General features: G+C 50.6%; 5 protein-coding genes across 5 annotated transcripts; 3 read left to right on the forward strand and 2 right to left on the reverse strand.

Annotated features, from left to right (window-relative positions):
• Positions 1-779: 779 nt before the first annotated feature.
• Positions 780-1,588, reverse strand: N7511_003836 (2-hydroxy-palmitic acid dioxygenase MPO1; the record flags this gene model as incomplete). The annotated part of the gene is made up of 4 exons (XM_057126261.1): positions 780-1,265; positions 1,362-1,421; positions 1,475-1,498; positions 1,556-1,588. 4 exons carry the CDS (start codon positions 1,586-1,588, stop codon positions 780-782), a joined length of 603 nt encoding a protein of 200 aa, XP_056985151.1.
• A 1,143-nt stretch (positions 1,589-2,731) lies between these two features.
• On the forward strand, positions 2,732-3,602 carry N7511_003837 (DNA-directed RNA polymerase II subunit RPB7; the record flags this gene model as incomplete). Its single annotated transcript, XM_057126262.1, has 3 exons — positions 2,732-2,980; positions 3,036-3,116; positions 3,168-3,602. 3 exons carry the CDS (start codon positions 2,732-2,734, stop codon positions 3,600-3,602), a joined length of 765 nt encoding a protein of 254 aa, XP_056985152.1.
• Positions 3,603-4,050: 448 nt separating this feature from the next.
• N7511_003838 (uncharacterized protein) lies at positions 4,051-5,690 on the forward strand (the record flags this gene model as incomplete). The annotated part of the gene is made up of 2 exons (XM_057126263.1): positions 4,051-4,368; positions 4,425-5,690. The coding sequence occupies 2 exons, from the start codon at positions 4,051-4,053 to the stop codon at positions 5,688-5,690; spliced, it is 1,584 nt and encodes a 527-aa protein (XP_056985153.1).
• A 777-nt stretch (positions 5,691-6,467) lies between these two features.
• Positions 6,468-9,748, reverse strand: N7511_003839 (putative RNA interference and gene silencing protein (Qde2); the record flags this gene model as incomplete). Its single annotated transcript, XM_057126264.1, has 4 exons — positions 6,468-7,943; positions 7,995-8,242; positions 8,292-9,412; positions 9,462-9,748. 4 exons carry the CDS (start codon positions 9,746-9,748, stop codon positions 6,468-6,470), a joined length of 3,132 nt encoding a protein of 1,043 aa, XP_056985154.1.
• Positions 9,749-11,127: 1,379 nt separating this feature from the next.
• N7511_003840 (uncharacterized protein) lies at positions 11,128-15,277 on the forward strand (the record flags this gene model as incomplete). The annotated part of the gene is made up of 8 exons (XM_057126265.1): positions 11,128-11,403; positions 11,453-11,675; positions 11,726-11,757; positions 11,807-12,580; positions 12,637-13,344; positions 13,396-13,672; positions 14,279-14,663; positions 14,719-15,277. 8 exons carry the CDS (start codon positions 11,128-11,130, stop codon positions 15,275-15,277), a joined length of 3,234 nt encoding a protein of 1,077 aa, XP_056985155.1.
• Positions 15,278-15,481: the final 204 nt, after the last annotated feature.

Below are 15,481 nucleotides of genomic sequence, written 5' to 3' on the forward strand. Positions count from 1 at the left end.
GAGGATAGGAGGATGAATTCTCTGAGGGAGAGATGTAATTGGGGAGAGAGAACGGGAGAGGAGAGAGGATTGTGGACGGGAAGGAGAGCTTTGTCGTCGGGGGGAGGATTGGATTCTCAGGACTGGCGCTAAACCGTTTCGGACACTGGGCCCTCCGAGGTGGCCCTAGTGTGCCCGGCCACCTTTTCGTGTTATACCCTCATCTATTTACTGAGTAGAATAATTTAAAATGCTATTGAAAATACTCCTGCTTTTCCAGAATTTCAAAATATGAAGCACAAGTGTCCCCCCATGGCTGCACAGTTTGCTCTGGCGACCGGAACTGGAGCCACACGGGCCACACTCTCGTCCCGTTTTTTTCTCTTCTCGGATCGGCGGAATTCCTGGTCAGGTGTCGCTTATGTCACTGCCTGGGCAACCATAGCGTCACTATAGTTTCACTGGGAGACCTCGAAGTTATAGATCAGAGCTATCTCGCAGTTATACGTGGGCAACTTCTACGGCTACAGCTGCAAGTGTGACTCTGACAGCCTACGACGCCAACTCGGTAATTCACTACCCGAACTATCCATATACCACAACATAATCAACAAAGCAACAAAGCAATAAAGCAGACATTGCACGCTGTGCTAAACAAAAATGACCCATGAGAGAATCGCTGGCAAAAGAAAAAACATCAGTCAATCGCTCCGAGGCAACCGGGGAGCTTCCAACCAGCTTGGCCAACACTCCCGAGGTCCCCTTGGTCCCTTACTCCATATGCAGCCCTCAGCCTGCATCTATTGCGCCTTCCCCTTCCCCTTTCCATTTCCCGTCTCCTTCTCGGACTGTTGTTGGTTGCGGAACTTCAAGATTTCAAGCTCAACGCCCTTCTCAAAACGTTCCTGTAGCTCCGGGCGATAGCCAAAGAAGAACAGAACCTCCATCCAGACGAACAATGGAGCAAGCAGGATAGCCTGGACAAGGTTATCCAGCAACGCAGGGGCGCGCTTCTCAAATGCGCCGTGTCCGACAAACTGCGCCAGCCAGGACACAATATGGATGCCGCCGGCCCAGTAGTTCACAGTGTTGCCGTAGGTTCCGAGGAAGTAGTTTCCGTAGTATGCAGCTGCGATCACGGCGGGTGCGAGGAGACCACCGGCTATAGGTTCCAGGAGGATATAGAAGATGGCGTAGATGAGGGCGCCGATCGTGCCAGCATTTGCGGGGAGGTATTGGATCTGGAGCGCGTCTGGGAGCGTGAAGAGGGGTGGACAATTGCAGGCCTGTTGAGATATAATCAGTCTTGTTTCGTATGGTTTCTGGTGCTTTTCTGGCGATCCGGATATTTGTTGGGACGTGAGATGGGCTCATTTGCGTACCAGGACGATGCCAGTGAATAGCAGGACAGGGACGCAAGTGATATGGATTGCGACGTTGACCTGCACTGTTAGCGAGTCTATTCGTCATCCCCCATAGGTCATGGCATATATACGGGATTATTATGGTAGGCGCCGTACTAATGAAGATGTCAGAGTCAGCTATGGTTCGGAGCATCCGGAGCGCGGGGGCTTACAAAAAGCAGCTGCTTCTCGAGGTTGAGTGCCATCTTGTCGGATGTGTCAAGTGGGAACGAATGTGGCAGAGTTGGAAGAATGAAAGAAAGAATCAAGGACGAGGCATTTGAAGATTGTGTTGGGCAAAGTGGTTTGATATTGAAGGTCCTGGCGTCATACGCTAAGCCGAGGGTAAAACGTGGTCTTGGCAGGGTGTGAGACCCCGACTATACTTCCCAGGTTCACTTCCACGGTGATGAAAACACGTTACTGAGACTCTCTTTGAAGTTAATAGAATTAAGGTTGGTTGGAATGAGTCCATGGGAATACTCTTTGTCTAATAAGTCCATCATAGTATTTTGTTGCATTGGTTAACTCATAGAACACTGTCTTCAACGCTGTTGACTGCATACTTGATACTTGGACTATTCAGCTTTGGTGGCTATTTTCCAGGTCTAACAATAGTGAGCCTGTTTATATCAGTGGCCTTGAACTTGAAAAGTTCATATTCATATTATTGCGTGTGGATGCACTTCGATATATATCCACATACTGCACACCTGGTTGTAGTTTCGGTTTGGCAAGTTGCGACCAATTCGCCAAAAACAATCACGAGATAGATTATTTAGCTAAAATATGTATGCTCAAACCGAGACTGAAATCGATGAATCAATAGCAGGGAACAATTGTAGTTGCCAGATAGCAACATAGTTTCTGGATGGCATAGTATAGATCTGATCATCTTGCGGAAAGAAGGGACCTCGAATGGATAGAGACTTGGAACCAAGCATAACTCTATCTCCCAATCCATTGCAACAGAGATAATACCATAGATAGAAACTATCTATATGGTGATATTCCCATCGAGCCTTTTGTCCACATCACGTGACACACCCACCCAAACCTGGACCGCCAGACCGAGATGCTTTCACCAGGGAAAGCTTGCGCTTCTAGCTGTATCTGCCTCTCCGCCCATCCAAGGCAGATACAACATCTGCCACACCCACTCCTCGCATCTTCTTTCACTCATTGTGGCCCTATTCTTCCCGTGCCCCACCACTGCAGGTCATGAGCTCGCAAACGCCGTCGCTTGACCTCGATTGACAGTACTCTGAAGACCGCACTCTGAAACCGACACCAATATTTCGATACCTCTCCATACACCCTAGCGCAATCATATACCATATACCGCGATAATGTTCTTCCTCAAAGAAGAGACCAAGGTGATCTCGATGCACCCGTCCTTTTTTGGACCTAACATGCGGGAATACCTTATCACCCGACTCAACGAGGAAGAAGAAGGACGGTGTACGGGTGATCACTTTGTGATCTGTGTTATGGACATGGTTGATATTGGCGAGGGACGAGTGATGCCCGGCATCGGACAAGCAGAATACACCATCAGATATCGCGCGATCATTTGGAAGCCATTCCGTGGCGAGACGGTATGCGCTTGGGATTTGACATTGGTCCCTCCGAGTCTTTGCTGATTGAGTATAGGTTGATGCCATTGTTACGTCCGTCAAGCCTACGGGTATCTTCACCCTGGCAGGCCCGTTATCTGTCTTCATTGCGCGAAAGGTGCGTTCTTTGATTTCCGTTCTACACCATACAGCGCTGACAGCCTACTAGAACATCCCCTCCGATATCAAATGGGAACCCAACACTGTGCCGCCACAATACACTGACCACGCCGATCAAGTGATTGAAAAAGGAACCAGTCTGCGTCTTAAGATTCTTGGTGTCAAGCCTGACGTAGCTGCTATCAACGCCATTGGCACTATCAAGGAGGATTATCTTGGGTATGTTGCTTACTTTCTCCCCCAGCAGACACCTACTGACTTGGGATTTTCTCCAGACCTTTGTAATGAGACACGAGTTGCACAACATACCCACCCTTTTCAATCGATTCATCCATACGATCATGTCGATGCCCTTTACTATTCCCGACACAGCGAGTGCCTGGGAGGGCATTTTGCCTCGAAAGATCAAACGACCAGCCAGGCGCTGGGAGCTGGGAGCTGGGGGAGCTCAGGCCCTGTTCGGTACATATGCCATTGGTTCTAGACTGAAGCGTTCATCCATTGAGCCCATGTCAAGCCTGGAGTTGGAAGTCCAAATGTAACCCCAGGGACATGTACAATCCCCATTAGCTGCATGTCCATGCCGAAGAAGCAAACCTTAAAAGAATATCCATCTCCAAGTACTTCATTCTAGACGCCATTCTAGAGGCCCCTGGGCATTTAGTTGCCGGAGAAACACGGCAAACAGGGCCAAACCTCCTGAACCGGACCACTTTAGTGAAACACTGGCGCATTTTAATCGGCTCCGTGCGCGTGTTTTATTGAGTTCTGCATGTGTTTGAGATGCAAGGTACCAACCATGAACGTTAGCCCCTGTAGTTGAGATCTATCCCGTACCTGAGAACTTCCCCCCCGTGGTTCCTTGATAAGCCTCCCGAGCCCACCTGTTTTGTTTCTCTACTGTACAACTCCCACACATCCCCCCTTTCACCATGAGTTACTACAAGGATCAGTACAGGCAATACCAGGCCAATCCCAAGTCCGAGAGCGTCAAATTGACCGACGACGTGTCTCTGATCTATGTTCCCACCACCACCAAGATCGAATCACGCGACGCGTTGCTCAACCATGTACGGAAGCAGAGCTTTGTGGTCAAGAAGAGATCGGAGCAGATCATCAGCTCCATTGAGGGCTCTGATGCGCTATGCCTAGAGATGGAGACCACACTGGAGTTCATGGAGGGTGGCGGGGCCTATCTCCCCTCGCTGGACGATAATTTCCTGGCCGACCGTGTTGTGACTTTCCCCACGGTAAATTCCCCGAGATCGCGTAGCGCATAGATCGTCACTAATGCAACTCCCTGCAGATGCACATCGTCACCTTTGAGAACAACGCCATCAAACAGATCCGGATTTACTGGGACCAGGGTTCTCTGCTGAAGCAAGTTGAGGTTATTGGCGCGCGTGGACGCGCCTGGCCTATCCGTGATGGAAAGGACCAGGTCCGTTGCCTCAAGACTGCTGCGAACGAATCGTCTGCTCCCTCGCTCTCTTCTTCGATCCAACGTGAGCTACCTCAGCGTCCTGCCTCACCCGGCAAGCGTTTCATCAAGGATCCATATTCTGCAGAGTCTTTGACTGAGCTGCTATCGCCCAACAAGGAAGCTGCTGCTCTTGAGCTGGGTGATTCACCCCCCAGAAGTGCCTCGGCTGCTAAGCGTTACACCAAGGACCCGTACGGAGCTGGATCTTTGAATGAGCTTTTGTCTCCTAGCAAGAAGGCCGCTGACCCTATGCGTCCCTATGGCGGTGGTGCTTCTCGCCCTACTCAGCGCAACATTAGCGAGCTGTTCCTGAAGGATGACGATGTCTCTGACTCACCATCCAAGCCCCAGCGTAGAGTCCCCAAGATGGACGAGGACGAGGAGGACATGGCTGGCCCCGGCCCCGTCGATGAGGACCGTAGCTTCTACAAGAGCGATCCTAAAAAGTACAGCCACTTCGAGATTGGCGGTGATAACAACAACAACCTTGAGGTCCAGCATGAAACTAGACACACCAACGCCTACAACACTCCCCACTGGGAATTCGATGACTTTGCGACTCCCAAGAAGCCTTCTCGTGCCCCGCGCGGTGAGGAAGTGCGCCATTTTGGTTTCGAGAACGAGAAAGACTTTCAGACTCCCCCAGGCAAGGCCAATGTGACCAAGCCCCGCCGCGACGCTGATGTCCACTTTGACCTGACCGACGACGACGAAGACAAGGAAGATGCCCGCATTATCAGCTCCTTTGGTGGCCGTGGCAAGAACCTGTACCAGAACCGCCTCTACGACGAGAACGGAGACCCCGAGCTCACCGAGAAGGAGAAGAAACAGGAGCCCCTGGGCGTTGTCGGAAATGCCGCCAACCGCAAGAAGAACTTCGATTTCGATTCCCAGTGGGAAACAACAGGCGACTCTCCCAAAGCCAGTGAAAACACCAAGTCCACCTCTCAGAGCCACTCCCAGGCTGTGAAGATGATGGAGTCATCCTGGGATAACTTTGAGAACTCGCCCGAGCCCAAGCGGACTGCCACATCTCAACGCAATCCCAAGACTCACAACCAGCCGAGCTGGACCCATGCTGACGAATAAGCGAGCCAGCTAGATACCCTGTATCCAGTCTACAGCGAAGTCGAAGACGGAGCCCATCATCTTCGTCTCGACACTCCATGGCCGTTTCAGATCACGAGCAATATGTATCGATACCCGCATGAAACTTAGGACCTGTCCTGATGAAACTTGCAAACCAAAATCCCAGGGGACGGGCATTTCTACCGGTGTCTGTCTGGCCTGCGTGTACGAATGAGTCTGCTGGTCGTAATCTCCTATTTTCCCTTCTTGTCATTCTTCTTTTCCCGGCTGTGCCTTTTGTTTTTTTTCTTTCTTCTTACAAATGTATTTTGCCTTCCCGTTGTACAAGTTTACCCATCCAGATTGCGATCTTTTAATTTCATTTCTTTCATTGCATTTGAGTCAACCTTGTAGAATGTAGATGTTAGTAGCATCGTGATTTTAGGGCTGCAGATAAGCTAGAGCGCCAAGCCGTATACTCAACCTTACTCTACTACAGAAAAGATGGCTTACTTCCAGGTTGAAATTTATACTATTTGCTAAGCTAGATCTCCATCTTCAATTTGATAACAAGTATCCTCCACATATTTCCTTCATCTATCATCCTCAAGTCAACCAATTTCATTCTGATGTTCTTCCAACTTCCAATCCTATCTCTCATCCAATCCTCCTACCAATGATGAACATCAGCAATGTTCCAAGATCGAGTTCCAAAATCAAATCCCAAAAATGGAAACATCCAATAATCCATCCCCCCCCTCTCCCTATCACCACCATCCTCCCATCGCGGACCACCCCCTAAATGTAAAACATAGTATCCGCAACATTAGGATGAATAACAACATCAACAGTCCTGGCCACATCCGCCGCACCCTCAGTAACACCGCTCAAACTTCCACCCGACGTCTCAGCGGGATCAAAGAGATCCGAAAGGAAACACCTAGCCCGGGTACAGACAAGATCAGCATAATAAGCCGGGGGACAAACAGAAACCGCCTTCGTAGCCCGGCCAAACATATAGCACATCTTATGTGTCAGATCCTGCAACACGTCCGCCGCACCAGGCCCACTCGAGTTCGCAGGGTGACGCGGGTAGAAGATCTCATCCCAGACGGTGAAATAGTGAGCCGGCCGAGCGGTTCCCTGGAGCGCGGAATGGGCTTGGAGGAAGAAGTCCCAGTCACGGGCTTCGGAGACGCCGCGGTCGACGACAGTTCCTGGCATGGGATTCTCGCGGTTGGAGTCTTGCTCTGTTGTTGGGTAGAAGCGGGTGTTATGGCGCTTGCCGACGATGACAATTGATAGGCGTGGCAGGCCCTTGGCAGTTTGTGTTGCTGGGTAGGTCTTCTTGCAGGCGGCTTGGAGGAGGGGAAGCTCCTCGTCGATGACCTTGTTATATTGGCCTTCGGAGACGCCGTCGCGGTAAACGATGATGTTCTCTGGTAGGGCCTCCTCATTGCATTTGGCCCAGTGTTGTAGGCGGGATGCTAGGAGGGTCTCGAGATCCGCGACCATTTCCTGGCGGGCGCCTTGGACGCGGATTTCGGCTGGCCATTGCGCTAGCGTTGAATCGACCGAGGCCACGATGCCTGCCACGCTGGGTGCTGTGGCTGCTGACCCTGGGGATGGGTGAGTGACGTCGATTCCGACTAGCATTGTTTTGCCCTCGGAGATAATGCCGAGGTCGGCGCTCCGAAGGCTTTGGTTTGCTCCTCCGAGCTTTAGGTTAATTTTCAGGCCCACGTTCGCGTTGTACTGGTCGTTGGAGCCGCGGAGCTTTTCGGCCAGTACGTTTACGTTGCGAATGCCGCATCGGACGTCACAGACCTGCTTCATGCAGTTGTAAACGCCTGTGTCCTTTGCGTAGAGTATTCCTAGAATGAATACTGGGTTATGTTCTTTTTGCAGATCGAGAACGGCGTTTTCGATTGCGTCTGCGTCTCTGTGTCCTGTGAGGATTACGCGCTTGCCGACTTTGTGAGCGTCCGCTGCCATGCCCATGTCTGTGAGGGTTTTACGGAAGCCCCGAAGAGACGCATAAAGTTCCTCGGGGTCATTGAAGACTGGGCGGGCGTTTTCGTGCGCGATATAGAGATAGGTCCACGACTTTAGTTGCTTGGCCTGGGAGAATTGAATTTGCTTCATGTTCCAGCTGCCAGCCATGGTTCGAACCTCTGTGGTCTTCTTACCGTTCTTGTAGAAGACGCTTGGTGCTGGAAGGACACGACCGGAAACGGTGATGAGCTCTGTAGAGGAGCTGAGACCGAAGGCAGACTACACTTAGTTAGCAATGTTAAGTGTGGCATTAAGAGTGAGGATGCTCACCAAGGTGGAATTCTGAGGCTCCAGTCCTAGCACTTTAACACCTTTAGTAACGATGGAGTAGGCATTCTGGCCTGGTTTACGGCCCATCACGGCGAAGCGGAGCATCTGGGCAGTCTGGTCACCAGAGAGCTTCGACTTGGCTGGCTGACCAGCAGCGACCTCGCAGACCTCAACGGGAACATAGACAGGCTTCTCCCGAGATCCGACATTGACCACTGGCAGACCTCGATTCAAAGAGAGGTTGTACTCTATACGTAAGGTAAGCATAATATATTCAATAAGTGAATATTGACTGACCCTTTTTGAAGAAGGCTTCCACAGTGATCCAGCGTCCAGCTTCCACAGGACCGGCCTTAGGGGCTTTCTTTCCCTTGGGCTTAGGCGTAGCACCAGAAGGGCCAGACTTAGGGCCAACTTCGGAAAGGAAGAACTCCACCTCGGCGGGACCGGCACCATGACGAGGGACCCTAGGTGCGTTAGGTGACTTACCACCGTCACCGCGGTTGGCAAGTCCATGGATAGCCTTGATGCGAGGACGGGATTCACCGCGGCTGTTCTTCCGAGTGATATGTGTGATGCAGACTCGGACACCCTTGAGGAACTTTTCGAGACGATAGGTGTTCCGGCCGCCGTAGCTTTGAATCATATTGGTCAAAGGTCCTTCATCGTAGCAGGCGATGTACTTGACCTGTACGTTCAAGAGGACGCGAGCTGTGGCAGCACGTACACTGACGAAGAATCCACGGAGAGCCGAAAGACCACCACCGAGGCTGTAAGACTCCTGTACACCTTGACGGTGACTATAGTGTCTGTTAGCTCCAACTGAGACGACACTATCGTCAGTCTTAGGGTGGTGTCCTATAATCATGTTTAGAGCAGCGACAATCTCAGACTTAGAGTCCAAGATCGCACCAGCATTGGTGGAAGTCAAGTAATTCAGTAAATCAGCCGGATTGACCTGACCGGTGTGCTGGACAGTGACTTGATGTACCCGGGGAGTTTCAAGATAGTCATCCAGTAGGTTCTCCTTATATCGCACGTCATAGGTACCCTCTCTCAGTTTAACATAGGACACCAGTGTCGAACGGAAGTCAGACGCGATACTTCTCTTCTGCTGTGCAAAGTGCTCTTCCAACAGCAAACACACAATCTGCCGGGCCTTTTTGCCCACTGGGGCAGTCCGACCCGCAGTGTCGGCCGCGATCGTAATATGATAGCGGTATAGTTGTTTGTTAGGCAAGGACAAGGGCAGATAATTGGCATACAAGGTCACCGGTCTGCCCACAGTGCCATACCCAGGACGCTCGGGATACTTGGCTTGCCTGTGAGCCTTTGAGCCGCTGATGGCGAGGGCTTTGGCGATATCGTTTTCGGTCTTGGTAACGACGGGGCTAGGCTGTGGAATCGGCTCGCCTTGTCTGATGAAGAGTTAAATCATATCGATCAATCCTATCTCGAAGAGCTGACCTGAAAATGGGCGGGCCTTGGTTCACACCTCCACCGCGTCCACGGCCGCGTCCACCATCTCCTCTGCCACGACCTCGAGAATCTCCACGGCCCCGGAAGTCACCTCGACCTCTATCACCACCACCCCGGAATTCACCACGACCTCTGTCACCACCACGGCCACGGAAGTCGCCACGAGAGTCCCCGCGGGAACCACCTCCACGATCTCCATCACCACGACCACGATCACTATCACCACGACCACGGCCACGATCACCACAGCCACGACCTCTTGGGTTGTCACTCATGGCTCAATATACCAATGTACAAGATGCCGTTTAGGAGGTTGGGAAGGAAGAAACTAACGTCACAGAGGAAAAGCAAAGGGCCTATGTAATCATCCTTTGTTTGTCTTGGACAGCACACACCTACAGGGATGAATGGAACCAGCGCCTACTGTCTACAAATCATATGTGGTTGGCTAATTTACAGTATCATTACACTTATAATTGAACGTTATTTGTGCTCTACAGATGAGTCACTGATTGGTTGGGACAACCAATCAGCGCAAGTGTAGAATGCAGCAGAATCGGAGTAAAGAGAGGCCTGAGCATTTATATCCAAGCTGACAAAGAGATTTAGCACAAGCAAATTGCAGAGCGTACTTATTCACATTCCCAATCCTCCGAGTAGACTGTGGCCGTTGCATGTTGTATGCGTGAGATCATTTCCCCAAAAACGGAGATAACGGATTAATCATCGAGTTTGATCCCCGACCTGACCTTCCCTTCATCTTCACTCCTGAATTCCATGAACTGCTGGAGATAATTTGATCTTCTTTCATCTGGACGACACTGCCTACTGCCTAGTGCAAAAGGTTTCAGTCGTCACATCACGGGCCAGATTTTACGCTCCCCTCTCCATCTTTCACAAGCGTCGCGCATCGTCCCGTTACGTCGCATCAAATCCTGCTGAATACCACGCGACTGGAATCATACCAAGATCGCAGATTACTTGCGACGGTTGAAAAATAGTTATAAGCTGTGTGGTTCGGGCCTGGTGCGGTTGCCTAACGAGACGCCAAATTCTCAGACATTAGTGCTTAGGACACGGTCATTCTGCGCAGCTAAGAGGCTTGGGAACGACAGCCCTGTTCACTGTGATCAAAGTTGAAAAAGGACTATTGCGACGATTGTGCGAAACAGTTGCGCTGACTCAGTGCGCTGCGCAACTGCGACGGCGTGTGTGAGAACCCCGCCAACTAGCACGGCTCACAGCGCAAAGCCTCACTAGGATCAATTCCCACAGTCTCACCGCCTCCTTCAAACCCTATTATCGACCAATCTGATAACCCAACCTTTACGACCATGCCATTTTCCACCAAAATGACTCCAACACCCCCCTCTACAAACTCGTCGAGTGCAGGCCACTCCCCCGATTACAGAGTAGTCCGGAAGCGAAACCGGGTACCTTTGTCGTGTGGGCCATGTCGGCACAGAAAGTAAGCAGGCCAAGACCTTGATGCTGCCGTTTGCTTGTCTCTAATAGTTCCAGGCTGAAATGCAATCGTTCCAACCCCTGCGAAAACTGTGTCAAACGAGGCGACGCCGCTTCATGTAACTACGCGCAAACAAGTTCCCGAAAGAAGAACTTGCCCCAACAGTCCTCTTCAAACTCGCCAGACGATATGCAGAATCGAATCGATCGGTTAGAAGGGTTAGTGCTATCGTTGATGACAAATGGATCGCAATCTGCTGGTCCGGCGGCTGCTATGGCTGCTCTTTCGGGAGAAAGCAGTGCTGGATCGGCTGGCCCTTCCCATGAGCTCGACATCGACGAGGAGGGCATGGGCCTCGAAGAGAGCGACACCGAACAGGTGACCAAATCGTTTGGTGTTATGAAGATGGACAATAACAAGTCATATTACATGGGGAATGCTCACTGGGCTTCTATTTTGAACGATGTAAGTCGGGATGTTTCGCCAAGATTATGCACGTCTAACGACAGAATAGATCTCCGAGGTGCGGAATTTCTTCTCGACACATAAGAAGCAATTTGAAGAGCAATTTGAAAAGGTCAAGGCAGCTCAACCGGCCACCGATGTGCCTGGATCAACCTTGTTATTCGGGGTGATGAAGCCGATGAGCCGCGGCGAGATCATGTCTGCGTTGCCATCCAAATACACCACTGATCTTCTTGTGACTCGCTATTTCAACTGCTATGACCCTGCCACACGTGAGTTTTCTGTAGCTTTATGATATTGAAGCCCTTCTAACCTTTGTTAGATATTCTTCACGGGCCCACATTCCAAACACAGGTAAGTTTTATCCAGGTCAAAGGTATCAGAATCGGACTGATCCGTCTAGTACAACAAACATTGGGAAGATCCTTCTCAAACAGAACTTGTCTGGATTGCCATGCTATTTGCAATGATGCGACTAGCAATGCTATCATATTACAACGAAGGCGACGAACCGCCTGAGTTCAGAGGCAAATCTATAGACATGGCAGGAGGATTTCGAAATTCCGTGGCACAGTGTTTGACTTTGGCCGACTACACAAAACCCCATCCGTATCTGATTGAAGCGCTGGTGTTCCATCTTCATGGTGACTTTTCGCAAAGCCGGGACACGGACGTCTCAATTTGGGTACTAGCCGGTGTTATCACCCGCCTGGCAATGCGGTCAGGATACCACCGCGACTCGAAAATGTTCCCGAACATCACACCTTTCCAGGGCGAGATACGGCGGCGAGTCTGGAGCTTCGTGCGTCAGGCAGACCTGCTGTTCTCGTTCCAGGTTGGACTACCAAGCATGATCCGCTCTTCTGACAGTGACACTGAACTACCAAGCAACTTGTATGATGATGACTTTGACGAAGACTGCAAAGAGCTCCCGCCATCTCGTCCGTTGAGCGAACCAACTCCAATCTCGTATTTGATTGCCAAGGCGCGTCTGACCTATGCCTTTGGCCGTGTCATTGAGCAGAGCTCCGCTATTTCGAACACCTCATATGAGAATGTGATGGAAGTCGACGCGGAGCTTCGCCAAGCAAGAGACATGATTCCTCCCCACCTGAAAATTCGACCTATCGAGGATTGCCAGATGGATCCTTGTAACCTTATCATGTCACGATTTGCCGTAAGTTCTTTTTGAGGCGTACTTTTTTTTTTAAGTAGTACTAATCACCCGTGTAGGTCAAGGCTGTTTATGATAAAGCACAATGCGTGCTCCATCGACCATATTTGGCTCGTGCCAGAGAAAATCCTCGCTTCACATATTCTCGAAGAACATGTATCGACTCAGCAATGGAGCTTTTGGAAGTCCAAGGGCTCCTACACACAGAACTACGCAAAGGACGTCTGCCTACCCGTCAGAGCAAAAATAGCTCTTTGAGTTCGGCTGATTTCCTGCTCTCAGCGACAGTCGTCTCTCTGGATCTGTACCACGGCCTGCAAATGCAAGTGTCAGGACGGCCATCTGGAGACACATACACATGGGGCCGGGAGCGGCGCGAGGAGATGATGACGGCACTTCAGCGTTCGAAAGACATCTGGGATGAAATGAAAGACGAAAGCATGGAGGCATACAAGGCATCGAGTGTTCTGGAGGTCATGCTCAGCAAATTGCTCATGGTGGCCCCTACCCTTGAGAACAGTGCTGGTGCTACCACATTTGAGCCCCAAGACGAGAAGCAGAATGCTGCAATGACTCTTGGATTGCTGAGTAGCGGGATGAGCCCAATGAACCCAGGCCCGCCTCCATTCGCTGATCCTATGTTCAAAATGGGAGACTCGCCAATGCCCACAGGCGCAGGCACCTCGGCCGAAATGCCGGGTGGTCCACTTTCACCATTCAGTAGCATGTTCGGTCAAATGCCGGACATGCAAGTTAATCTTGACTGGGTATGTTTTCCTCTTCTATTTATACGAATACCAATGCTAACCTGGGATTAGGATGCTTGGGACACATATCTTCAAAACCCAACACTTGACTCATCAAATCAATTTTGGCCCATGATAGATGCCCAACGCCAACAAATACCTCAATCCGGAGGCATGTCACAGCCTCCAGTATCGAGTCCTCTCGCATCCGCACGGGTTCCCTCAATGTCAAGTAGTGGGACGACTCCTAGCCTGCAACGACTACCAACAATATTCACACCGCCATCTAATAGTCCTGAGAGCGGAGTCCCGCCGATGTCTGGGTATAATGCGCCAATGCCTCAACCAGGTAATTCTGGCCGAGGCCAAGGCGGACTATAAAATGTCTGTATCATGATCAATGATTCAATATCTCCACGTTGAATGCTTTTGTTGTTTTGGTACAAAATTGGATTGATCTCTTGGTTTCATACCTTGAGATAATGATGCTTGGTATGCATTGCTCGCATCCTGAAATGGCAGCTATGATTTCTAATTGGAGGACTTCCATCAAACGGAGAAGGCTATCTGAATTTGGACGGAAAATTGGCGCCTTGGGCTATATAATGTATCATATTACAGGATTATTACAATATATCCTCCACTCTTCCGAGATATCGTATCAAACAATTCAACTTGAACTTGAAGGCATGAGTTCTTGGCATCGTACGATAAGCCGATATAGATAAAGCCACGTGACTGTAATTTATCGGGAATTATTACAAGGTTGCCGAGCCAATTCTCTTCGCAAGCATCCAAACATCCCAAATTGAATCCGTTCAAAATGTAAGTTTCATCGATTCAATCAATCTACTATGACATTCTGCTGCATTCCACCATTGAAGACCTACCCATATTGATTCAATCCGCAGGCATTGCCTCCGCCGGGCCGCTTGTCGGCTTCAATTGTCACCAGTGACTCCCATCCCCTCGATTACGTCCAGCACACTATCGCGATCGAAATGTTTCCCCTCAACATCGCTGCTAGTCATACGGGCTACCAACTCGGCTATGCAGATGAGATGGAACAGCGACCGTCCGTCGATCCGCTACACCAGACCGAGGGAATACGATGAGCCCAGAAGCCGGGAACCATCGCGTGACAATGGTGGATCACGCCCTGTAGCCCCAAGGCAACCGAGACGGCAAAATATGAGAGAAAAAGCGTCGCCGAGGACCACGGTTTACGTTGGAAACCTGTTCTTCGACGTGACTGCCGAGGACCTGCGCACTCAGTTTGAAAAGTATGGAGTGGTGGAGAACGCAGTCCTCGTGCATGACTCTCGAGGATTAAGCAAAGGGTAAGTTTGAGACTATCAGTGATCGACTAGCACCATTTGCTAATTCGCCTTTCAGCTTCGGTTATGTCAACTTCAGCACCATCGAGGAAGCCGCAAATGCCATACAACAGGCTGATGGCATTGACTTTGAGGGCCGCCAGCTCACCATTCAATATGCCAACACCGTTTACCGTGCCAAGAGCGAAGATAGGCCTTCAATGACTCTCTTCATCGGCAACATTCCCTACGAATTGACGGACCAGGATCTGCAGAATCTGTTTGATGACATCCAGGGCGTGAAGGATATCCGTGTCCCCGTTGACCGCCGCACAGGCTTACCGCGTGGATTTGCTCATGTCGATTTCCACGACCAGCAGAGCGCCACTGATGGCAAGGAGAAGCTGGCTCGCAGAGCGCCTTATGGTCGTAAGCTTATGGTGGACTATGCCAGGACCAAGGTTATGAGCCCGGAGTTCCTTGAGCGTAAGAACCAGAAGAAGATTGAAAAGATGGAGAAGACTAAGGAAAAGCTTGCAATGGAGGAGAATCGGGATGTCCCCGAGGAAGCGGCCTCTCGGGAATCCCAGGAGTCCCAGGAGTCCCAGGAGCCCCAGGAGCCTCATTCGAAGGCGTGAAAAGTTAGCGATGGGTGGAGGTTTATGTAAATAGCGATCACTGTATAACAACCTTGGAACCGACTCAAAAAGGCAATTCGATGCATTTATAAGCCCCCACGTGACCGGACGGGGAACCTCGGCTGGAAAGGTCAATCGTCCAACCCCACGTTCAACATCCGGGGAACTATTCATTTGCTCTTTCTCCTCTTCCTACCTTGTATT

This window comes from Penicillium nucicola (genome assembly GCF_028828085.1).
Source record: "Penicillium nucicola strain IBT 29836 chromosome Unknown utg000003l, whole genome shotgun sequence".
In the NCBI taxonomy this organism is placed as follows: domain Eukaryota; kingdom Fungi; phylum Ascomycota; class Eurotiomycetes; order Eurotiales; family Aspergillaceae; genus Penicillium; species Penicillium nucicola.